General features: G+C 42.4%; 2 protein-coding genes across 4 annotated transcripts; both read right to left on the reverse strand.

Annotated features, from left to right (window-relative positions):
- Window positions 1-78: 78 nt before the first annotated feature.
- On the reverse strand, window positions 79-11109 carry CREBZF (CREB/ATF bZIP transcription factor). 2 transcript variants are annotated; one of them, XR_012639979.1, is made up of 4 exons: window positions 10199-11109; window positions 9520-9597; window positions 7993-8063; window positions 79-4428 (listed from the first exon to the last, which is right to left on the reverse strand). XR_012639979.1 is itself a non-coding variant. In XM_074956061.1 (3 exons), the coding sequence occupies exons 1-2, from the start codon at window positions 11107-11109 to the stop codon at window positions 9549-9551; spliced, it is 960 nt and encodes a 319-aa protein (XP_074812162.1). In that variant the 3' UTR covers window positions 6730-8063; window positions 9520-9548. The 2 variants fall into 2 exon arrangements, 1 of the variants encoding a protein (XP_074812162.1); XM_074956061.1 differs by lacking the exon at window positions 79-4428 and having other exon boundaries at window positions 6730-8063.
- A 1690-nt stretch (window positions 11110-12799) lies between these two features.
- CCDC89 (coiled-coil domain containing 89) lies at window positions 12800-19377 on the reverse strand. 2 transcript variants are annotated; one of them, XM_074943126.1, is made up of 2 exons: window positions 19318-19377; window positions 12800-14145 (listed from the first exon to the last, which is right to left on the reverse strand). In XM_074943126.1, the coding sequence occupies exon 2, from the start codon at window positions 14108-14110 to the stop codon at window positions 13028-13030; it is 1083 nt and encodes a 360-aa protein (XP_074799227.1). In that variant the 5' UTR covers window positions 14111-14145; window positions 19318-19377; the 3' UTR covers window positions 12800-13027. The 2 variants fall into 2 exon arrangements, with proteins under 2 accessions (XP_074799227.1, XP_074799233.1); XM_074943132.1 differs by having other exon boundaries at window positions 12800-14341; window positions 19318-19376.
- Between the last annotated feature and the right edge of the window lie 2991 nt (window positions 19378-22368).

Here is a 22368-nt window from a genome sequence, read left to right on the forward strand (position 1 = left end):
GTTTAAACACATTTATTCAAGCACGGCAGTATAAGATTACACTACTCCCATATTTTGGAAGAGAATATAAACAGCTCATTATTAAAAACATTTTAATGTACTTCCACCCACAATAAAATCAGACCAGTAAATATAAAGTCTATCAAACTGTTCTAAAATTAAAGAGATGAGTCAGATACACAAAAACTATTGTAAATAACAGAAGAGCATATATTCCATTATTGGTTGCAGTGTTGTTCCCAGGACATTAGAGAAACAAGGTGAGTGAGGTAATATTTTGAGCTATGCAGCGCTTTTCCTCCACTACACCTGAAGAGCTCTGTGTAGCTCAGAAGCTTGTCTTTCACCTACAGAAGTTAGTGCAATAAAAGATATTACCTCTCCAACCTTGTTTCTGCCACAAGAGCATATATAAATTCCTGCTGACAATTTACTGAGGATTATATGCGGTGTTCCATAGTTAGAGGAAATATGAAATTCATCTAATCTACTAGAAAACGTGACATGTGTTGTACTGTTCGAGGGCAGAAAAATCTTTCTGAATAAGATATGCTTTCATCTTCATTGTGGAAGTAAATGGAAGGAATCAGACTAACTTCATACAGGGAGCTATTATATTTTAAAAATAAAATTTCAAGGTTAGTGTTTATTTCAAAATGACCAATAAAATCATACTTCCTGATTGTGTTGAATTTGGATTTACTGCAGGTACACCAAATTCAGCTCAAAATACTCTGTCTCCCTCTGTTCTAGCTGATATAGAAGTGAAACTGTATACTTCTGACTTTGAAGGCTCTCTGGCAGGACTTTGATGGTTGAAGTTAGTGAGTTTTGCTTTGACTCCAGCAGCACACTTTGCCAGACTTGGTTACATGCATGACAGCTTTCAATTAACCAGGAGAAAACTTGGAACACAAGTTTTCAAAACTTGATTTTAAAAAGTTGCCCACACTGAAATATGATCAGAAGAAAAACATCAATTGTTAGTTTCCTGTCAGGATTGAGATGTCAAGTAATTATATTACATTGTTCTTTCCTTGCACACATCTCTTTTAAACAGGCTTTGGAAGGATTGGATTTTTATCAGTAAATGTTGGCAAGTATCCATTTCACTGTAGAGACACACACAAACCTACAAAATAATATTTCCTTTGAGGGTAATTGAAATTTACAGATAGGCAAAGAAAGAAAAATGGTGCTTGACAACTTAAGTGTTTAAGAATATTCACTTCATATTTTTTGACATGGGATGTTGACAATTTGTGTTTTAACTATGATAAAGTTTTAACATTTTGAATCTCATCATTAAATTGTCTGATGCCCCCCATAATTTCCTACAACTGTGAAAGTTTAAACATACTGCTATCCACCAAAACTATAAAAAGGAAACAATGAATTATGCCAAGCCTACTTACAAATAAAGAGCAAGAGTCTATTCATGCCTATTACTCCCCTTACCTTAAGGTAATCTGCTGCTAGATATAGAAAAGATCTCAGGATCAAAAATTCTTAAATATCCTGTGTGTCTTTTTCAATAAAAAAGGAAGAAAAAAAGGCAAAATTCTATTTAAATGTAAATTTGATGAGTTGTGAAATCTCTCGATTGACCTGTAGGTCACCCCACCCAATTTTAGTATTAACTATCTGAATAATTTCTTCCAGATTTTACTTCCCAAAATTGAGACACATTTTGCCAACATATACAGTATTCTGCATTGTTCCTTGAACCCTGAATGGCAGAACAAATATCTTCATTTCCACTTTTACTAGTCTGATGGAGAAGATAGAAAAGAAGATGGCAAAGTGGGGTGGGGTTAATTTAAAAGCCTCGATACCAGAAAGGTCGAAGCAGAAAGAATTTTGGAGCCTCCTGTCATCTAATTTTGCACATAAAATTCATTAGCTTTCCTCTAACCAGGACAGTCAGTCAAGAGGCTGTAAGTGGTCTGTGCTGCTCAAGTAATGTGCAGCCCTCATTACCCAAAGACATCTTCGGGTCTCACAAAGTAAGTGGTCTGGGCTGATGTCAAGGTACAGTCACACTCAACTATAGCACATTCTAGGGTGCTTTATGTGAGATGCTAATTTGAAACACTGTAAAGTTATACACATTTAATGAAGGGGTAAGTACAGTAAGGGCATAGATATGTATCTTCTTTGCAAATATACAGTGCTATCCCACATACCAAATATGTCTGAAGGACATGGAACACCCTTCACAAAAATGTAGTAAACTGCCAGCCAGCAGTTCCCCAAATTTTAGAGTGACAATATGTGTCAGCTTGTTCAAGGGTAGCCTGCTCTAAAGAGAAAATGATCTGTGCTTCTGTTCCCCGAGCCTAGAGTTTTATTGAAGACAACCATCAGGTTTGTTAGTGAATCTATATTCTTGGACTAGTGTAAATGGAATGCACAGTTGCTGTTTTATTGTATTTGTCCAACTTTCCAAAAATTATGTGCATGCAATTGACAAGTATAAGAAGAGCAACGTGATTGCTATGGCAGAGAATCAATCATGTATACGACAGTAATTCTAGTTTCCTAGGTAATTAAAAGCCTGTGGGGTGAGCCTGATTTATACAGGGAAAAATGAGCAGAATTTCGCCCTATATTTACAATTTAGCTACTGGAACCACACTATCCTTCCTCCGCACACGTAGCACTGAGACCTCCAGCATTCCCTTGTATTTTTCTTGCGATACCAGATTTCATCTAAACAAACATTTAGCCCCTGTACTGTTCAGCAGTTATCACCGGCACTCTAGGGTCCCCTGACTGGAACAAAGGTATTTTACAGGACAGTATCAAAGCTGCATCACAGAGCCGAGAGAGAAGAAGCTTACATAATCAATGTCTAGCTCAAACCAGCATTTAATCAAACTAATTAGTATTACATTCATTCCGCTTTGGAAACTAAACTAGTTTAAAGAGTAACAATTGCAGGCCTGTACCTTTTTTTTTTTTTAGACTGTTCACCTGATGACATTCTTTTACATTAAATAATTTATTCAAATTTAAAAAAACTTAACAAGTTAGTCTGTAGCAGGAGATTGAAAAAACAGGGACACACACATTGTGGCTATTGGCCAGTCACTGTTTAAAGTTACAAAGCCTGATACTGAAAAGTTTTTAATTCATCCACTTGTAAGTTGCACCAGGAAAAAATTGTTTTTAGGTTACTGATGCAATTTCTCTCTCAGTCAAATGTGTTAGCATGGCTATTTAAAGATTCATCAATAAGGGAAAAATTATTTTAATGCGGGGCTACTTGCCTCTTATTTTTATGCATACAAATACTTCTCTGTATGCCCCAGTACCTTTGGCATTTCACACCAAAAAAAAAAAAATTCAAAGTGGTTGAGTTATGTAGCTTCTAGTAACAGCTACCATCACACAAATTGTAGGAATACTATGAAAAGTAGTATCTACGTTACATTATGCCAAAAGTCAACTGAAAACTAAGCAAGAAAAAGTGTTTAAAATCTCAAGTCAGCAGTTACAGGTATGGTCATAATTATTTTTAGTTACATCCTTATCTGTAGAGATTCTTACCATCATGGCAAAAACAGGTTACACACAAAAACATCACCACTGCAGTAGCTTTCACTGCATTTTAAAGGCAAAATCTACTGTGCAATTAAGAAGCAATATAGATGGATTCTGAAGGTAGTCAAGGTCTAATCTTCTGCCGGAATGATGGTGATTCAGATTATGGGAGGGAGGGTTGTTAGAGGGGAAAGGAATGGAGAAGCCTGCTGAACCATCATGAGCAGAGCTCTCCGTTTTATGAACAGTGCTACAAAACACTACTTCACCTATCACAACCAGCAACAGCTTTCTTCTCCCCTTGCTCCCAATCCCTCTGGCAATAAACACTCCCCTCCTCTTCTTGATTTCTCCTAAGCCCAGAACAGGCACACCTCCCAAGAAAGCCCCATCCCTGGCACTCTCTTATCCCAACAGGATGGGAGAGAAGAGCACCTCACCCACCACTGGTGAACTACAAAAAAAAGTTTCTGAATACAAAATATCCATTTGGACACCCAGGGCATATGATGTACACCTACTGAGGCTTTTGTAAGTCTAAATAAATAATAGTATAATACCTTCCTTCACGCAGAAGATACCATATCCAAATACACAATCCCCAAAACACATTACCGTAAAGGTTTTTAAAAATGGGTAATTTTATGAAAGTTTTATACATAAAACCTTTGCTTTATTTTTTAATAAGTCCCTCAAAATTTCAAAGGAAACACTAGGACTCTCCACTTTTGGCAAGTGACAAAAAAAAAAATTGGTAACTCAGATACATCAGTAGATGCCAGAATTTGTGACATGGCTCCCCATAATTACTTTGATACCATCTCTCCAGGCAGTTACAGGTTGCAGAAAAATTGAATTGTTTTTCCCCCAGATGCTGCTAAGCTGTTTGGAGAAAAGAGAGAAAGGTTAATTTGCAATGCTATTAAAATGCACAGGCATTTAAGATTACTGAGAATGAAGTCCTATTTCTTACCGATTACTGTAATGGTCTTTAACTACTAGAAAAACATCAGCAATGAAAAATATTGCACTATCTTCATGCAGTTCAGACACAAAATGGCGATTCCCTTCTGTATACGTGTATGTTCAGTTTATAAAACCAATTATAACCTTTAATCAGTTATTCCTTCGTAGTGCACAGCACAAAACAAAGCCAGACATTAACTCTTCCAGCTGCTCATTAAGCCAAGAAATACACTCCCTTATGTCATTATTGCTTAAATAATTTTAACTTCTTTTTATTCATTAATTTAATCTTCTTACTGAGGTATTTCCCCACTTCTTTTGTTATAAATAAGGTTAAGATTTTGTCATGGTTATTTTTAGTTGAAGTCATGGACAGGTCACAGGAAAAACAAAAATTCACAGAAGCCTGTGACCTGTCTTTGACTTTTATTAAAAATAAGGTGAGGGCTAACTTCGGGGGGGGGGGGGAGGGGGAGAATGGGAAGAGAGAGAGAGAGAGAGAGAGAGAGAGAGAGAGAGAGAGAGAGAGACTTACACAGCTCCAGGGCCCCTGCAGGACCCATGGAATCTGGGAGCCCACAGGGCCTGCCACCTCAAAGCACAGGATTGAAGTTGAAGCAGAAAATGTCACCAAGCTCTCTGAAAGTCATGGAGTCTGTGACTTCCATGAGAAAAATCTTATCCTTCGTTATAACTGCTGTAGACTGAGCCAGACTACTTTCAGTACATGCAATGCCTACACTTAAATTAGAGATGGAGAGGCAACCAATAACTCCACACCCCAACAAGCCACTTTCTTGAAGCGCACTGTCCAAAGACCAAACATCTTTTTAAGACTCTCTCAACAACTGAGCATTATGATACAGCCTTGCAGTCAAACTCTAAAAACCTGTTGATAAATTTATCAACTGTGTACTCTCAAACCCCTGCATATATCCAGAAATGTAAACCACTTGGGAAGTGTAAGGCCATGTCTACACTACAGGTACCACAGAGGCATAGCTGTAGTGGTATAGCTTTGCTGGCATAACTCCGTACCGTAGATGCAGCCTTCAGTGACAGAAGGGATTTTTCTGTTACTGAAGGACCACCACCTCCCCCAAACAATGGTAGCTAGACTGATGATGGAAGCATTCCAGAAGAATGCTTCCATCATCAACCTAGCGGCACGTTCACTGGTGGTTAGGTCAGCATAGCTACACCACTCAGGGTATGGATTTTGCACACATCTGAGCAATGCAGCTATGTCGACCTAAATTTTAGGTGTAAACCAGGCCTAAGTCAACAGTTACACTTCATCAAGTTTAGCCAATTTGTTCAACATTTACTACATTTTTAGATAAACATATTGCAGAATACAGTCAAAATAGAAAAAGCTATATGTGTAAGACCCTATGTAACTGGCAATACTGCAGATTCCGCAATAAAAGGCTTCCTCCGCAATTTTGACAGTGGGAGCTGCGAGAGCCCCCGCTCTCAGTCCCAGGCGGCCAACAACAGAAAATCATGGAAAAGTAATAACGGACTTTGTTACCACAAGTAATAGGTCCAATATTACTTTTCCATGGCTTGTCTGCAACTCAGCCGCAGGGTTTTGACAATCATTTGCAATTCAAGTCGGGCCTTATGTGCGTACCTATTACTCAATGGAACAAGCACTTTGTTGGCCCTTAGTCTGCAATTTAGTATGTGAAACAAGAACATGACAGTAAATAGAAAGTAGATATCCATCAATATTAGGAAGCAAAAAAATGAAATGAAAAAATGAGAGAGAGATGTCACCAGAACATGGAAGTAGCTACTAAGGGTGTGTCTATACTTAAAACGCGACAGCAGCACAGTTGTGCTACTGTAGTGCTTCAGTGCAGACCCTACCTACGCCAACATTGGTGTGGATAATCCAATTGGTTCTCTCATTGGTGTAGATAATCCAATTTTTTCATCGACCTAGCACGGTCTACATGGGGACTTACTTAGTCATCTTAACAATACCACTCAGGCATGTGGATTTTTCACACCCCTGACCAATGTAGTTGTACTGACCCAATTTTCTAGAGTAGACCAGGCCTAAGATTTCTACTTCAGTTACATGGTTTCTTGAAGAAATGCTGCACACAGTTAAAGTGTTATTTATTAAATGATGTATTTAGTAAATCAGAGTGGTCACTGCATCTTAAGACTCTTGAGAAACAGCAACAGTTTTATTCCATCCCCACCCACAAAAGTTGTTCATTTAAAGAAAAGGTAATTTTATAAAGCTGTAAGACAAATCAAAGTATGGTTTAACTCTTAAATACCAGTTTTATATTCTTGCTTAAAAAGCTTCCCAACTGATAAAAACGTACAGGCAACACTGTTAGCACTCCCTTTTTCAATTCCCAACCATCTAAAGATCCATCCATTAAAAACAAAACGTTGAGTTAACAACAAAATGAAAAAATTTGAGCCCATAATTGAAAGATCAACACATCTGGTTTTATTATAGTACTGTATTCTTATTTGTACGGCACAAAGCTAATTACAAAGAAACATTTACAAGTTTTTCAAGTATTGTTAAGAAATCAGTTCAAGGTTTCTGCTTCAAAAAAGCTGTATTTAACAATATTCCATACAGATAGCACAAACTGATTAGCATTCAAAGAATTTTCCCCTCTGTTTGGCTTACATATGATTCAGAAGGCACTAAAAATCCCTGCAGTCGCATTCTTGGGGGTGGATCCTGTTCTTAGTTGTACCGGCACACAACATTTTGCATGTTGTAAAATTAACTATTGCTCATACGCAGTAGATTTTACAGAACGCAGTGATGCACATGTGCATATTAGAGACCAGGATTAAGTCCCAGATTGCTCTGATCCAACAACAAAGTGTTTATAATTGTGCAAAAAGGGGGAATCCTATTACAGAGCAAGACAGTGTCACATTTAAGTTAAGGTAACTTAATAGTTACCTTAAAGCTTACTAAAAATGCCATGGCAGTCTTCCATGCTTACTGTTTTAATATTTTTGTTGAATAAGATGTTGAAGTAAAGATGCGTTTCTCCAACTATGAGCCCTACAAACTCAATCTAGGCTCAAGTAAGTCCAGTTCTTCCCAGCTCATATATCACCAAGAATAAGAGCTCTAAAAGTTAAATTAAGCTCTCAATGACACTTGGACTACCCCACGGTCTACAATGGGGTTATATAAGTGTCAAAAATTGGGACTCAATAGATAATCCGGCTGATACTGCACATGATGGAACAGAATCCACAGCTAACTAGTTCTTAGCTGAGCTGGCTCTGTATTTCTGTGAACATGTAACTCTGAGTACAAAGAAAGCAGAAGTAAAAAATTACCTTTGTACATAGTCACTTTTCAAATTAGGATCACACTAGCTTTGGACTGGTGAGATTAGTTTTTCCAAACATTCAAGCTTTTCAAAAATGAAAGACAGCAGAAGCCCTGTTACCTCTTTTTCCCCCCATTTCTTATACTACCTTTTAAAATAAAGCAGGAAATGTGGCCAGCAGCTGGTCCCGTCTCTTCTGCCCCAACACAGCTGTATCCACTTTAGCATAAAGAAAAACAAGGATGCTAAATACACATATACTTTTTCAAACAGTGATGTTTCACAAAGAAATTAGTTGTCTCTTCTCTTGCTCTTCCTTTAACTCCTATTACCACTAATGGGAGCTACTTAAGCACATCACTGGGAGAAGGAGACTCTTCAATTTACTCTTAATCCAACATATAAATCCATTTATTATACCTTAGTGTTAAGGTTTAAGTACATTAACTCAATCATTTTAGAAATAGAGACATCTCAATCATTAACTCTAGACTTAAGCTGACCCATTCTTTGTGAAACCTCACTTTACATTTAATTATTTTTCACACCCTTTCTTCCCCAATTTACATACATGTGAATAATCTAAACATTTTAATACAACCAAAAAATAAAAAGGTGTATTGTAACCTATTCGTCTTGCAAGATAGGGTAATATTAGTGCTGATCCAAAAGCAACTCTCACACATTTGTCTGTGACCCCCCCCAAATTATTTTATTCCTCCTCTCTTAACTAAACATGGAGGTCTGCATGCGTATTATTTTTTCAAACCATCAATGTCAAGACATAACCTTTGTTCATCTGCAGATTGTATTTCCTAACTGACTATAGAAAGTTAGAGATATTTCTGAATACTCAGAGATGCCAATTTAAGATCCCATAGTAAAGTTACGCAAGTGTGCATGTAATTTAAGTAAAAAGCCACTTTTGAAATACAAGGAATGGGTATACAGACTATTTATGGTGAACTAGAATTAGCATTGCAATTCACGTTACAGTTCTGTGAAAAAAGTAGGTGACTTGCCTGCATTAGGGTGCCATTGTACAATGTTAATAATTGAAACCAATATTTGGGTTATGTTTAACATACAAATTTTTACATCACCAAGTAAGGTAGACTAACGAGAATTGATTTTCTTTTTTAAAGTGATATTGAGAACCACCAGGACTAGAATCAGGAATTGTATACCACTGGAAGGCACAAATCCTGACCTTTCAAAGAAGAACCATTTGCTTATAGTTCTGGGTGGTCTAAAAACAGAAGACCTTAAAAAAAAAAAAAACCACATCACACTCATTACTATATTACTTGTCCCTTCCCCTAATCAGATGCATATTTCAGTAGCAAATATCTTAAAAACTGCTACTATTAGAAGGAAAGCAAGCAGTGTACGTTATTACTTTTCCATTAATTTGTGAGCTACTGGCTACTAAAATCAAGTCAAAATTCCACTGCAGAATATAGGCAAGGAGAAGAATAATAATCAGAATATGATTTTAATATCCACTACCTGTCCATTGGCCAAAGCTGGAAACACTTCGGCAAATCAGTACAAATGCTTTCAGGATGAGAAAACATTTCTAAGCACTGGTCCTAAACCAATGATCAGAAAAACCTGGACTAAGCATCAATGCAAGCTGTTTGATATCGCATTATGGGAATATATGGATCCTTACCAGGTTGCGAGGTGGAAAACGACTGTTCTTTAACCCCTACACAACGGAGCCTGGCAGGGCAAGCACCTAAAAAAGAAACTGTCAGAGAGGTTTAATAGTAATGTATAATTGAGACTTGTTACAGTTTTATATGCATGCTTTAACTGTTTGCTGATCAATACTATTTTTGTTCTTAAGTCTGTCCGGTGACGATGTCCTAATAAAGCAGCATTTTTCTTTTTTAAAAAAACCAAGTATTTTCAGCTCCTCAGGATAAGCCGACTACACATTATCTGATTCAAAACAGGGTAGACAGTATTATCTGTACTGGCAACCGTGGGCACTGAGCACACTTTCATGCTTCAGGTTAGCATGATCTTTCACTCACTGCTGCAAACGGGCTCCGAATACACCTGCATATGTCAGGTTGCACAATATTTAGCACGCTGCTGTAAGCAGATTCCAAGCGCACTACTTGTGCGCCACTTTTGCACAATCTTTACCCAATACAAACAAGCTCCCAAGTGTGCCGTTCACGCGAGCTCTTTACCCTCTGCCACACACAGGCGCCGTTCCCATGCCAGTTTTGCCTACCCCCTATTTTTCAAGCCATGGCCTGCTTGCTCCGCCACGGCCCAAGGCCCCCGGATGTGGGCACGGACAGGTGAGAATAAAGACTGAAGCAGGTACTTGACCCTACATTTTGAAGGAGGCACATGCCCGCCTGGCACACAGGGAGCAGAACTCCACCGACAGCTGATCCCTGTCCACGTGGAGGCAGATACCGCCGGAGGCCGGCCGCTCCTCCGCCTCCAGCTCGCCAGCATCCTGGCTCGGCAGGGCGTAGTCGTGGTCGCGGCTCTCGCCAGTCTGTGGTGGGTGCTGATGGGGCGGGTCCATGTCCCTGAAGAGGCTGGTCCGGAGCCTGAGCCCCCCCGCCCCGGCCAGGCGGTTCAGCAGCTGCCCCAGGGCGCTCTGGTTGGCCAGCACGGCCCGCAGGTAGTTAGTCTCCCGCTCCAGATCCCGCAGGCGCCGGTTCAGCCCCCGGTTGCGGTCCCGCAGCTGCCGGTTCTCCGCGGCCAGGCCCTGCAGGCGGCTCTCCAACCCCAGCACATACTGCTTCTTCTTCAGCCGGTTCAGGCGGGCCGCGGCCGCCGCCTTCAGCCGGCTCCCGCTCGCCACCCCGCCCGGGCTGGCCCCGACCCCGGCCGGGCTGGCCCCGCAGCTGCTCCGGCCCAGCGCGCTCAGGGGCGGCTCCGGCTCGTCCTGCTGCCCGCAGAAGCAGCCGCTCGGCTCCATGTCCAGGTCCCAGTGCGGCTGGGCCGCCTCCAGCAGATCGCCCAGCTCCAGCTCCAGCCCCGCGAACGGGTCCTCCTGCTCCGCCGGCTCCTCGGCCCCAGCGGCCGCCTCCCCTCGCGCCTGCTGCGGCTGCTCCAGGACGGCCGCGTCCCAGCGCTGCGGCTTGGTGCGGGGGCCCTCCGGCTCCTCCTCCCCGCCATGGCCGCCTCCGGCCCCAGGGGCCGGCCCCGCGCGGGGGAGCTGCCAGGCGGCGGCCGAGGGGCTCTCCCCGCCCGACGAGGCCGCCAGCAGCTGGGTCAGGCTGTGGCGCATGGTGGGGAGGGGGCGAGGCCCGGGCTTCCCCGCAGGCTGGTCCGGGGAGAGGAAGAGGCTTCCCCGCAGCGTGTGGAGAGACGCCGCGGGACGGAGAAGCGAGCGAGGCGCCGCGGCCAGCGCCGGCAAGCAGGCCGCCGCGCGGGGTCTGGAAATGGCGGCTCCGCTGGCCGCGCCTGCGCGGGGCTGCTCGGCCGCCACCGCGCGGAACAGGAGAGAGAAGAGGACCACCCCCTCCCGCGCCCCATATTCGGGAGAGAAGGGGCGGGGCAGTGGGGGGATTCTGGCGGCGGGGGAGGAGGATTTTAGAGGGGGAGGGGCAGGGTTAGTTTAGAAGAGGGCAAGTACCATGGGTGTGTTACAGAGCCGGACAAAGAGGCTGCCAGGCCGAAAAGTGGCCTCCAAATCCTTATGAAGAAGTTTTAATCCCGAGAGCTGTACCAGGGGCCTGTTGGCGCAGGCAGTACCACTGAAATGCAGCCGCTGCTGGAGCACAGAGCAGGGCAGTTAAAATGATTAGGGGGCTAGGGCACATGACTTAGGAGGAGAGGCTGGGGGGACTGGGCTTGTTTAGTCTGCAGAAGGGAAGAGTGAGGGGTAGGGTAACCAGATAGCAACTGTGAAAAAACGGGACGGGGTGGGGGGTAATAGACACCTGTATAAGAAAAAGTCCCCAAAAAGCGGGACTGTCCCTATAAAAACGGGACATCTGGTCACCCTAGTGAGAGGGGGATTTGATAGCAGCCTTTAACTAAGGGGGGGTTCTGAAGAGGTTGGAGGTCGGCTGTTCTCAGTGGTGGCAGACAGAACAAGGAGTAATGGTCTCAAGTTGCAGTGGGGGAGGTCGAGGTTGAATATTAGGAAACACTATTTCACAAGGAGCTTGGTGAAGCACTGGAATGGGTTACCTAGGGAGGTGGTGGAATCTCCATCCTTAGAGGTTTTTAAGGCCTGGCTTGTCAAAGCCCTGGCTGGGATGATTTAGAAGGGGTTGGTCCTGCTTTGAGCAGGGGGTTGGACTAGATGACCTTCTGAGGTCTCTTCCAGCCCTAATGATCTATGATTCTATGTTGCACACACTAGGGGAAGGGAAAGGTTTTGCATGAACCCCTGCCAATGTCCTTGTTGCTATAATAAAATGATGTATTTATTATCCCTATAACATCACATAGGACAGCATAGGGCTCAGTTTACTTGAGGATGATGAACAAAGTCCAGTTTTAAACCTGATTTCCACTGATCCACATTTTTCATACCTAGGACCTAATCCAAGCCCCTCAGAAGTTGATGGGAGCTTTTCTGTTGATGATGATTGCTTTGAATCAGACCCCTAATGTATAAACAACTAATCATCTATCTGAAAATCATCCTCAGTGATAAAAATACTGTACATGTGGTAATCTGCTTTATCCCTCCATACAGGTAATAAACTGTGATCTTGGTGCGACCCCTTTTTCCTTCCCAGCTCCACTTTACTGTATTTTAACAATTTGGTGTATCAAATCTAAACTCTTCAGGGCAAGAGCTTTTTTTCCCCTCTTTATTTGTCATGTAAAATATTTAATGTACTTCTATAATCTGAAAAAATTACTAGAAACATAAGAGGCAAGGAACAAACAAGACAAACTCATAAATGATTATGAATTTTTCATACTAAAGTCCATTGTTTCCCAATTTTATTTAGCATAACTTGTTCTACTAACTCAAAGTGCTGCATTTAGGCTGCCACCTTAAATCAATAGTATGGAAACAAAAAATGGGCTTCAAACCAGCCCTCATAAAAGGCTTGTAAAGTTGTGAGCACACTAATAAAGAAATCTGATACAAGATCATTTTAGTTTTTTAAAAAAGGGTTACTAACAAGCAGTAAGTAGTGTGCTATAATAGTTCTGCTGAGAGCTGAACAGAGGATGAGGGGTTATGACATGAAGTGGCGGAGTTTGTTGTTCAGCTCTTTTTCTTTAGTAAGTAAGTCCATGCTGTGTTTCTTGTAAGCATCAAACTGCATCCAGAGCTCACTGTATGCTTGCTCATTTCCCTCCAGACGTCGCTGCAGCTCTTGGACCCTTAGGTTGCTGTCCACTGCTGCTACCTCTCTCACAAAGCGCTCCTCTGCTGTCAGCCTGGCCCTCTCTGCAGACTCCAGCTTCTTCTCCAGCTGCTGAATTTCCCGTTGCTTCTCCTGCAGTGTCTTGCCCCTCTCCATAGCCAGATGCAGCAGCTCCTCTTTCTCACGGATCACCCTCTCCAACTTGGCTTGCAGCTCACTGCCCTCAGCCTTTTGTTGCCTTTCTGCCTGCTCCAGCTGTGCAGCAATTTGGCAGTGCTTCTCCTCCAGGCTTTGCAGTTGGCTTCTCAGTAAATCAGTTTCCCTGGCATGGACACTGGCTTGTTGGCTCTGAGCTTCCAGTAGCTCCTTCTCTCGCTCCTGGGCTCTGTGGCTCTCTTGAGCACATCTCTCTTTTAAGGAATGTACCTCCTGAGAGAGCCTCATCCCCTGGGAAGTGAGCTGGAGAACCTCAGCCTCCTTCTTCTTCAGAGCCTGGCTGAAAAGGCTATTGTTTTCCTGCCTCAGGCGCTTATTTTCCTCCCTCAGCAGCATGTTCTGCTGCTTGTGCTCATCCTTGAAGCGAATCATGTCCTCATGGTTGGCAGCCAAGTCCATAAAGCGCTCCTCCAGCTGCTGGGCCCGCCGGGTCTGACTTTCCAGCCTCACACTATCCTCCATTCTCAACTCCTCCAGCTCCATGTTGAGACTTTCCAGTGCCTTGCAGCGCATTAGGGTATCATCCGCTCGCTTCTTCAATATGCAGATGAGCTGAGACTGCTCATGGAGGCGTGAACGTAGCAGAGCCTTCTCCCCCTTCTCCCCATCAGAGAGCCCATGGAGCTTCTCCAGGGCCTCATACAGATCGCCCATGTCTCCTTTTGTCTCTAATTCAGCCTCCTTTGGACCATTTGTGGGGCAGGACATCTCAGGGTCCTTCTCATCCTGAGGCATGGAGCTGCTGTCTCCTACAGAGTCTGTAATTCAAGCTAGATAACAACAGCTTCTCTTAGTAACATTCAAAATTATTTAATTGCATCCAACAGTTCTAGTTTCCCAACCAACAAGGCTGCAATTGGTGGATATGCCTGGGGAGTTCCATTATATCACAAGTCAGAAGACCTGGACATTCCAGAACAGATTGCAGTTTGCCAACAGCTCTTGAGCTGGTCACTTTCCTTGGCTCTGCAAATTGAGCGGGGGGAATCAAATTAGTATCTTACATGTCTGTATACTAATGCGAGAAGTATGGGGAATAAGCAGGAAGAACTCAAAATGCTAGTAAATAAGCACAACTATTGCATAGTTATAGACTTGGTGAGATAATGCGCATGACTGGAATATTGGTATAAAAGGGTACAGTTTGCTCAGGAAGGACAGACAGGGAAAAAAGGGAGGAGGTGTTGCCTTATATAGTAATATATATATATATATATATATATACTTGGACTGAGGTTAAGATGGAAATAGGAGGCAGACTTGCTGAAAGTCTCTGGGAAAGGATAAAAGGGATAAAAAACCAGGGTGATGTTATGGTAGGGGTCTACTACAGACCACCTAACCAGGAAGAAGAAGTGGATGAGGCTTTTTTTTTTTTTTAAACAACAGAATCATCCAAAGCACAGGACTTGGTGGTGATGCGGGACTTCAGCTACTCAGACATCTGTTGGAAAAACAACACAGCAGGACACAGATTATCCAACAAGTTTTTATTTCAGAAGGTGGAGAAAGCTACTAGGGGAGAGGCTGTTCTTGATTTGATTTTGGCAGATAGGGAGGAACTGGCTGAGAATTTGAAAGTGGAAGGCAGCTTGGGTGAAAGTGATCATGAAATGGTAGAGTTCATGATTCTAAGGAACGGTGGGAGGGAGAACAGCAAAATAAAGACAATGGATTTCAAGAAGGCAGACTTGAGCAAACTCAGGGAGTTGGTAGGTAAGATCCCATGGGAAGGAAGTCTAAGAGGAAAAACAACTGAAGACAGTTGGCAGTTTTTCAGAGAGACATTATTAAGGGCTGTGATGCATGGCCAGAAAGGGTTAAGCATCCTGCAGGCTAAATGACCCAGAACCAACCTGTAGAAACATGTTAGAAAAGTATATGAATGGTAATTAGGGCCACTCCATGTTAGATAGGTTAGAATTTGAAATGCAAACCTGTATTGTTAGAGAATTAGAGGTGATACTAATTGTACGTGTGCTTTGTTCGATGTTAGCCATGTAAACAGATAGTTCCTGTCTATTACTTTTGCTGTTGATTCAGCGATCAAAAGGAAATATTAACATTTAGATGAATCTTGGGTGAAATAGTGTCATTGTCTATATGTCTCTTTAAAACTGTATATGAGCTACTTAATGGATAAATTACCGGTGATGTTTGGGAAACAGAAGGTTACATCAAAAGCCTATTGTTCACCCAGGACTGTATGGTCAAGCGAATACTAAAAAAAAGACTGTATAAAAGACTCTTGGGACCTGATCCTGTCATCTCAGATCTGCTTAATGCTTCATGCAGGGGAAGCTTAAGCCACAAGGCTGAGATTTTCAGTCCTAACCTGGAATCACCCTGAATATAAACATTGGATTATAACCTATGAACTAATTCTGAAAGAACTCTTTGCAACTACAAAGCTCACCATCTCCATTGTGAATCTGAATTTCAAGAACTGTACTCATGTCTGTATGTATACTGATCTTTTAACCAATACTCTCTCTCTCTTTTCTTTTTTAATAAATTTTAGTTTAGTTAATAAGAATTGGCTGTAAGTGTATATTGGGGTAAGATCTGAAATATTCATTAACCTGGGAGGTAATGTGTCTGATCCTTTGTGATTGGTAGAACTTTCTTATATGATGAATAAGATTTTCAGTAATCCTCATCATCTTTGATGTGGGTGTCTGGGTGGAGGCCTGAGGCTGGGTTGCTTTAAGGGAACTGTGTTGGCTTCTGGGTAACCAGTAAGGTATCATAGAAGCTGTTTTGTGCTGGTTTGGTAAATCTAAGTATTGAGATATCCGCCAGCTTTGGGGATTGTCTGCCCCATTCTTTGCAGTTCATCCTAATTGAGTAACTCCCTGGGACCCTGGTCACAAGGGCACAAGAACAAACTATCCCACTGCATAGGAAAGATAGGAAATATGGCAAGAGACCACCCTGGCTTAACCAGGAGATCTTCAATGATCTAAAAATCAAAAAAGAGTCCTTCAAAAACTGGAAACTAGATCAAATTACAAAAAGGATGAATATAAACAACACAAGTATGTAGACACAAAATTAGAAAGGCCAAGGCACAAAACAAGATCATACTAGCTGGAGACATAAAGGATAACCAGAAAACATTCTTCAAATACATTAGAAGCAAGAGGAAGACCAAGGACAGGGTAGGCCTGTTAACTCAATGAAGGGGGGAAACAATAACGGAAAATGTGGAAATGGCAGAGATGCTTAATTACTTCTTTGTTTCAGTTTTCACCAAAAAGGTTGGTAGTGATTGGATGTCTAACATAGTGAATGCCAGTGAAAATGATGTAGGATCAGAGGCTAAAATAGGGAAATAACAAGTTAAAAATTACTTAGACAAGTTAGATGTCTTCGAGTCACCAGGGCCTGATGAAATACATCCTAGAATACTCAAGGAGCTGACTGAGGAGATATCTGAGCCATTAGCGATTATCTTTGAAAAGTCATGAGAGATTCCAGAAGACTGGAAAAAGGCAAATATAGTGCCGATCTATAAAAAGGGAAATAAGGACAACCCGGGGAATTACAGACCAGTCAGCTTAACTTCGGTACCTGGAAAGATAATGGAGCAAATAATTAAGCAATCAATTTGCAAACATCTAGAAGATAATAAGGTGATAAGTAACAGTCAGCATGGATTTGTCAAGAACAAATTGTGTCAGACCAACCTGGTAGCTTTCTTTGACAGAGTAACAAGCTTTGTGGATGAGGGGGAAGCAGTAGACATGGTATATCTTGACTTTAGTAAGGCTTTTGATACTGTCTCGCATGACCTTGTCATAAACAAACTAGGGAAATGCAACCTAGTTGGAGCTACTATAAGGTGGGTGCATAACTGGTTGAAAACCCGTTCCCAGAGCGTAGTTATCAGTGGTTCACAGTCATGCTGGAAGGGGATAACAAGTGGAGTCCCTCAGGGATCGGTTCTGGGTCCAGTTCTGTTCAATATCTTCATCAATGATTTAGATAATGGCATAGAAAGTACACTTATAACGTTTGCAGATGATACCACGCTGGGAGGGGTTGCAAGTGCTTTGGAGGGTAGGATTAAAATTCAAAATGGTCTGGACAAACTGGAGAAATGGTCTGAAGTAAGTAAGATTAAATTCAATCAGGACAAATGCAAAGTACTTCACTTAGGAAGGAACAATCAGTTGCACACATACAAAATTGGAAATGACTGTCTAGGAAAGAGGACTGCGGAAAGGGATCTGGGGGGTCATAGTGGATCACAAGCTAAATATGAGTCAACAGTGTAATATTGTTGCAAAAAAAGCGATCATCATTCTGGGATGTAAGCAAGACACGAAAAGTAATTCTTCTGCTTTACTCCGCGCTCATTAGGCCTCAACTGGATTATTGTGTCCAGTTCTGGGCACCACATTTCAGGAAAGATGTGGACAAACTGGAGAAAGTCCAGAGAAGAGCAACAAAAATGATTCAAGGTCTAGAAAATATGACCTATGAGGGAAGATTGAAAAAAATGGGTTTGTTTAGTGTGGAAAAGAGAAGACTGAGAGGGGACGTGATAACAGTTCAAGTACATAAAAGGTTGTTACAAGGAGGAGGGAGAAAATTTGTTTTTTTTTAACCTCTGCGGATAGGACAAGAAGCAATGGGCTTAAATTGCAGCGAGGGAGGTTTAGGTTGGACGTTAGGAAAAACTTCCTAACTGTCAGGGTGGTTAAGCACTGGAATAAATTGCCTAGGGAGGTTGTGGAATCCTCATCACTGGAGATTTTTAAGAGCAGGTTAGACAAACACCTGTCAGGGATGGTCTAGAAAATATTTAGTCCTGCCATGAGTGCAGGTGACTGGATTAGATGACCTCTCGAGGTCCCTTCCAGTCCTATGATTCTCTGCTGCACCAGTGCAAAATTAAGGAAGCAGTGAAGAGAAGACACTTAGCCCTAGCCAGAAAAAAACAAAACAAACCTAAATAAGAATAGTACTTATCCAGGTCCAGCTACCCCCTGATGACAAACCCATGGCAGTTCTTTACTGATGTGCTGGTGCTGTGATTCCAGGCAAATACTGTTTGTTTACTTAACTATAACATTATTAAGACAAATAAATCATTACACAATTTTTTCCCCCTCTATTTCTCATTCCATATCTGTTATTAGAAACACAAATATAGCTGGAGTTACTGGACTGGTCTTTTAACTGATTGTAAATGATTGTAAACAATGTCTGGACCTCTGTGAATGAAAAGGGCTATATAAGTGCTAATTATTATTACTGAAGGTGAGTGATCTAATGGTTAAAGCACAGGGTTGGAGACTTGGATTCTAATTTTACCTTTGCCACTGATTTGCTGTATTATCTTGGGCATGTCACTTGTCTGTGCCTCAGTTTCCTCATATGGAAAATGGGGAAAATATTTATATTATAGGAGCAGACTGGGACCCTGTCATCCTTGGTGTTGCAGAAATGTGTGAAAAGACACTATCTGCACTAAAGAGCTTCCACTCAAAAAGACACATGAATAGAAGTGTGTAAAACATACATGTAAATGAGCATGCTGAAAAGCAGCACATTTTGTTTTTAGATTGTGAGGTAGTGGTAGGATAAGAGGATAACAGGAAGTGGGGAGTCAATTCAAGGAAAAGGAAAGAGAAAGAGGATGGAGGGCAAGGGAGGGAATGTGAAGGAGAGGAGTGGGGGCATACAGCTAGGCAGCAGAGATTAAAGAACAGCCTCAGAGTTTTGTGGTGGTGACCTTCTCCAGAGGGTGCCATCCCTTCTAGGTACATCAGTCCACGCACACCCGCTGCTGCTTTCCCTGCCTCCTGACAAATGGAAAGAATTGGAGAGGGAGGAAAGGACCAGGTTTAGGTGGGCTAGGTGAAAGGAAAACAGGCTAAAGAGGATGGATTGAGAATAGCGTGGAGGAAGAGAATAGGAAAATGTTTCCTTACCAGATATTTTCTTTTCTCTGGTTTGTCTGCCACTCCTACTGTAGGGTTTCTGTCTCCATGGAGACAAGGGGCTGACTCAGACTTGAGTCACTCCACAGCTCATGCCCCTGACTTGGCTACTTGGAAGTCTGCCAGGTGTAGTCAGGCCAACCCTGAAATAGCTGTGAGTGCTTCATAGCAAACAAGCGCCACTAACATACTTTTTAAAAGATCCTGTAACGTGAACGGGATATTCCAAAAGAGGAAATATTGAAATGAACTGCAGGCCTGAACTCACAAAGAGCTGGAGAAGTCACATTGTCAGGCTGTAAAGTTCAGTGCAGGGGCCTTGTTTTCATAACTGTCTCCATGCTGAAGATAATGAGATATGGACCTTGCCCCAAAGAGCAATGAAAGATCTAGGCATGAGGTGAAAGAGAAGAGCAAACAGCAAAAGCAATGTACTTGGAGAGAGAGAGAGGTCATGCATATGTCTTACTGGCTCCACTAACGTGTGTGCGGGGGGAAAGTGTATGTACTGTATGTGCAATTGACAGAGAGGCTGGGCACATAGATTATAGCTTTTTCAGTAGGGTAAGAGGTTTGGTGTGGGTGGGTGAGCAGGCTCAGGTTTATAGAAGCTGGGAATGGATCACCTGATTACCTGTTCATTCCCTCTGGGGCACCTGGCATTAGCCGCTGTCAGAAGACAGGATACTGGGCAAAATGGACCTGGGTCTGACCCAGTATGGCCATTCTTATGTTCTTAAATGTTTCCCTGGCAAATTAAGTGCATTTTTAGGTGGGATTTGATGGGCTAGAACAGAGGGGAGCACATGCTGCCTATAGGGCAGAATGGACAGAGGCCTGAATGAGAGTGGGAAAGCTATGTGATGGGGGCTGTTAGGTGGCTTCTGTGCAGCAAAGATGGCAACAAAAAGAAGTGAGAACAGAAAGATAGGCAGAAGCCAGAGTATGTAGGCAAGGGGAAAATGCTCTTTCTTCTACTTTATTCATGTCTGACAATACTGATTTTGGAACAGGGAGGTAAAGTGATGTCAAGGCTAGTCATATGTGTGGGAAATGTATTTCCAGGTGGGAGGATTATATGCAATTGTGATAAATAAAGGGGAAGAGAGAGGGAGTAGCTCCCTTTTATGGATCCAGCCAGCCAGTTAGCTCTAAAATCCCTCTTAGTAGCTGTTCTCTACTTGCTTTACCTGTATAGGATTAAAACATCTCCCTGCATAGGTAAAAGAAAGGAAGTGGGCACCTGACCAAAAGAGCTAATGGGAAGGCTAGGACTTTTTTAAAATTGGGAAAAAAACTTCCCCTTTCTCTGTGTGTGTTGTTCTCGGGGAGAAGCAGAGACAGGTCTGGAACTATGCTGTAAGAAGCTTGGGGCCAGGTATGAAAAATCATCTAAATCATACCTAGAAACTACTCACTTGAAACCCCTCCAATATGTAAGTAGCTCAGGAAATGTCCAGGAAGACACAAGTAGATTTATTTATTTTTATTTCTTTATGGCTTGTGGACTCCTCTGTGCTAACCCCAACTGCTTTTGTTTTGCTTGTAACCTTTGAGATGGACCTCAAGAAGGGTATTCTTGATGCTGAATTTTTGTAAGTGGGTTTTTTAAATCTAGCAATAGCCTGAGTTTTCAATGTATTTTCTTTTTAATAAAACTTACCTTTTTTAAGAACAGGATTGGATTTTGTGTACTAAGAGGTTTATGCATATTGTTTAATTAGCTCATGGCAACAGCTGATTTCCTTTGTTTTCTTTCTCAGCTCTTCCCCAGTGGGGTGGGGAGTGAAAGGGCTTTAGGGTACCCCACAGGAAGGAGTATGATTCTAAGTGCGCCTTCTGGGGTCCTCAAAGGGGTTTTGCACTTGGGTGGTGGCAGCATCAACCCATCCAAAGCCAGAGAGAAGCTGTAACTTTGGGAGTTTGATACCAGCCTGGAGTGGCCAGTATTCCTTTTTAGAATCCTTGGGGGCCCCCACCTTCTGCACTCACCGTGCCAGAGCAGGGAATCGGCCTTGACAGCAATGCTTTTAAAATAGAGTAGGCGCTTTAGACTCATTAGAATTGCTGATGTACTACTGCTTGTGACAGGTTTGCCAGACGTAAGCTTCATTGGAAGAACAGACCTCAGGTGTGTATTATCTTAAAAAGTGATGGACACAGAACTGCTTACGGCTTATGGGCTTCTTCATAAAGGGTAATTGGAGTTTAGTTCAAGACAACTATTGACTCAGTGACATGCACTTTCCTCGAAGGTTGTCTTTTGCCTTCCAATATCATGTCTCAACTACGTGCTATGGATGACTTGGAAGCCTTCTTCCCTTTGACTGCAAGGTGACAGGGTAGGTTTCCGCTGCAGCTGGGAGTGAGTCTTCCAGTCTGGATAGACAAACTCGCACTAGCTCAGCCCAAGCTAGCACTGTTAAAACAGCTGTGTGGAGGCTGTGGCACAGGTGGAGGCTTGGGCTAGGCACCCAGTAGGCACCCAAGCTCAGACCCACCTGACCCCCTGGGTCCAACCTTGGGTGGCTAGCCCAAGTCTCTGCTGCTGCCACAGTGGTGTCACTGCTATTTTTAGTGTGCTAGCTCAGTCCAAGCCAGTGCAAGGCTTGCTACCCACTCACTCTCAGCTGCAGTGGAGACATACCCAAGCAAAACAAACGAGGAAGTTGGCTTCCTGAAGTCTTTTGTCTTGACAGCTGAGCCCTGGATATCAAAAACAAATTCCTCTAGGCTTTTTTCTGTCAGAGCAAATGTTAGTAGTCAGTTAGTTAGTCAGAGGCACATAGTGCTTTAGTGTAGGGTTGTTTGCACACACAGTGGTAAAAAGTCCATATTAGTTAGGTGAAACATTTTCAAGGGACTATTACCAATAAATTCTTTTGTTAAATACAGTTTTAAAAATATTAGCTCTTTTCACCATAACATTGCTCGAGTGTTAAAATTCTTCCTGGCTGCAGGGTAAGTGCATTGCTTAATACTAAGTTCCTGTTAAAACAATTTAAAAGGAAAAAGCCAATTTTCCGGACCGGGAATCTTAAG

Source organism: Natator depressus, chromosome 1 (genome assembly GCF_965152275.1).
Source record: "Natator depressus isolate rNatDep1 chromosome 1, rNatDep2.hap1, whole genome shotgun sequence".
Classification (NCBI taxonomy): Eukaryota; Metazoa; Chordata; order Testudines; family Cheloniidae; genus Natator; species Natator depressus.

Coding starts and splice junctions, on each gene's coding strand:
- CREBZF (XM_074956061.1), bottom strand. CDS start 11,109: ATGCGCCACAGCCTGACCCAGCTGCTGGCGGCCTCGTCGGGCGGGGAG. Junction 9,598..10,198: donor GCATGTGCCTCCTTCAAAAT/GTAGGGTCAAGT, acceptor CCTCTCTGACAG/TTTCTTTTTTAGGTGCTTGC.
- CCDC89 (XM_074943126.1), bottom strand. CDS start 14,110: ATGCCTCAGGATGAGAAGGACCCTGAGATGTCCTGCCCCACAAATGGT.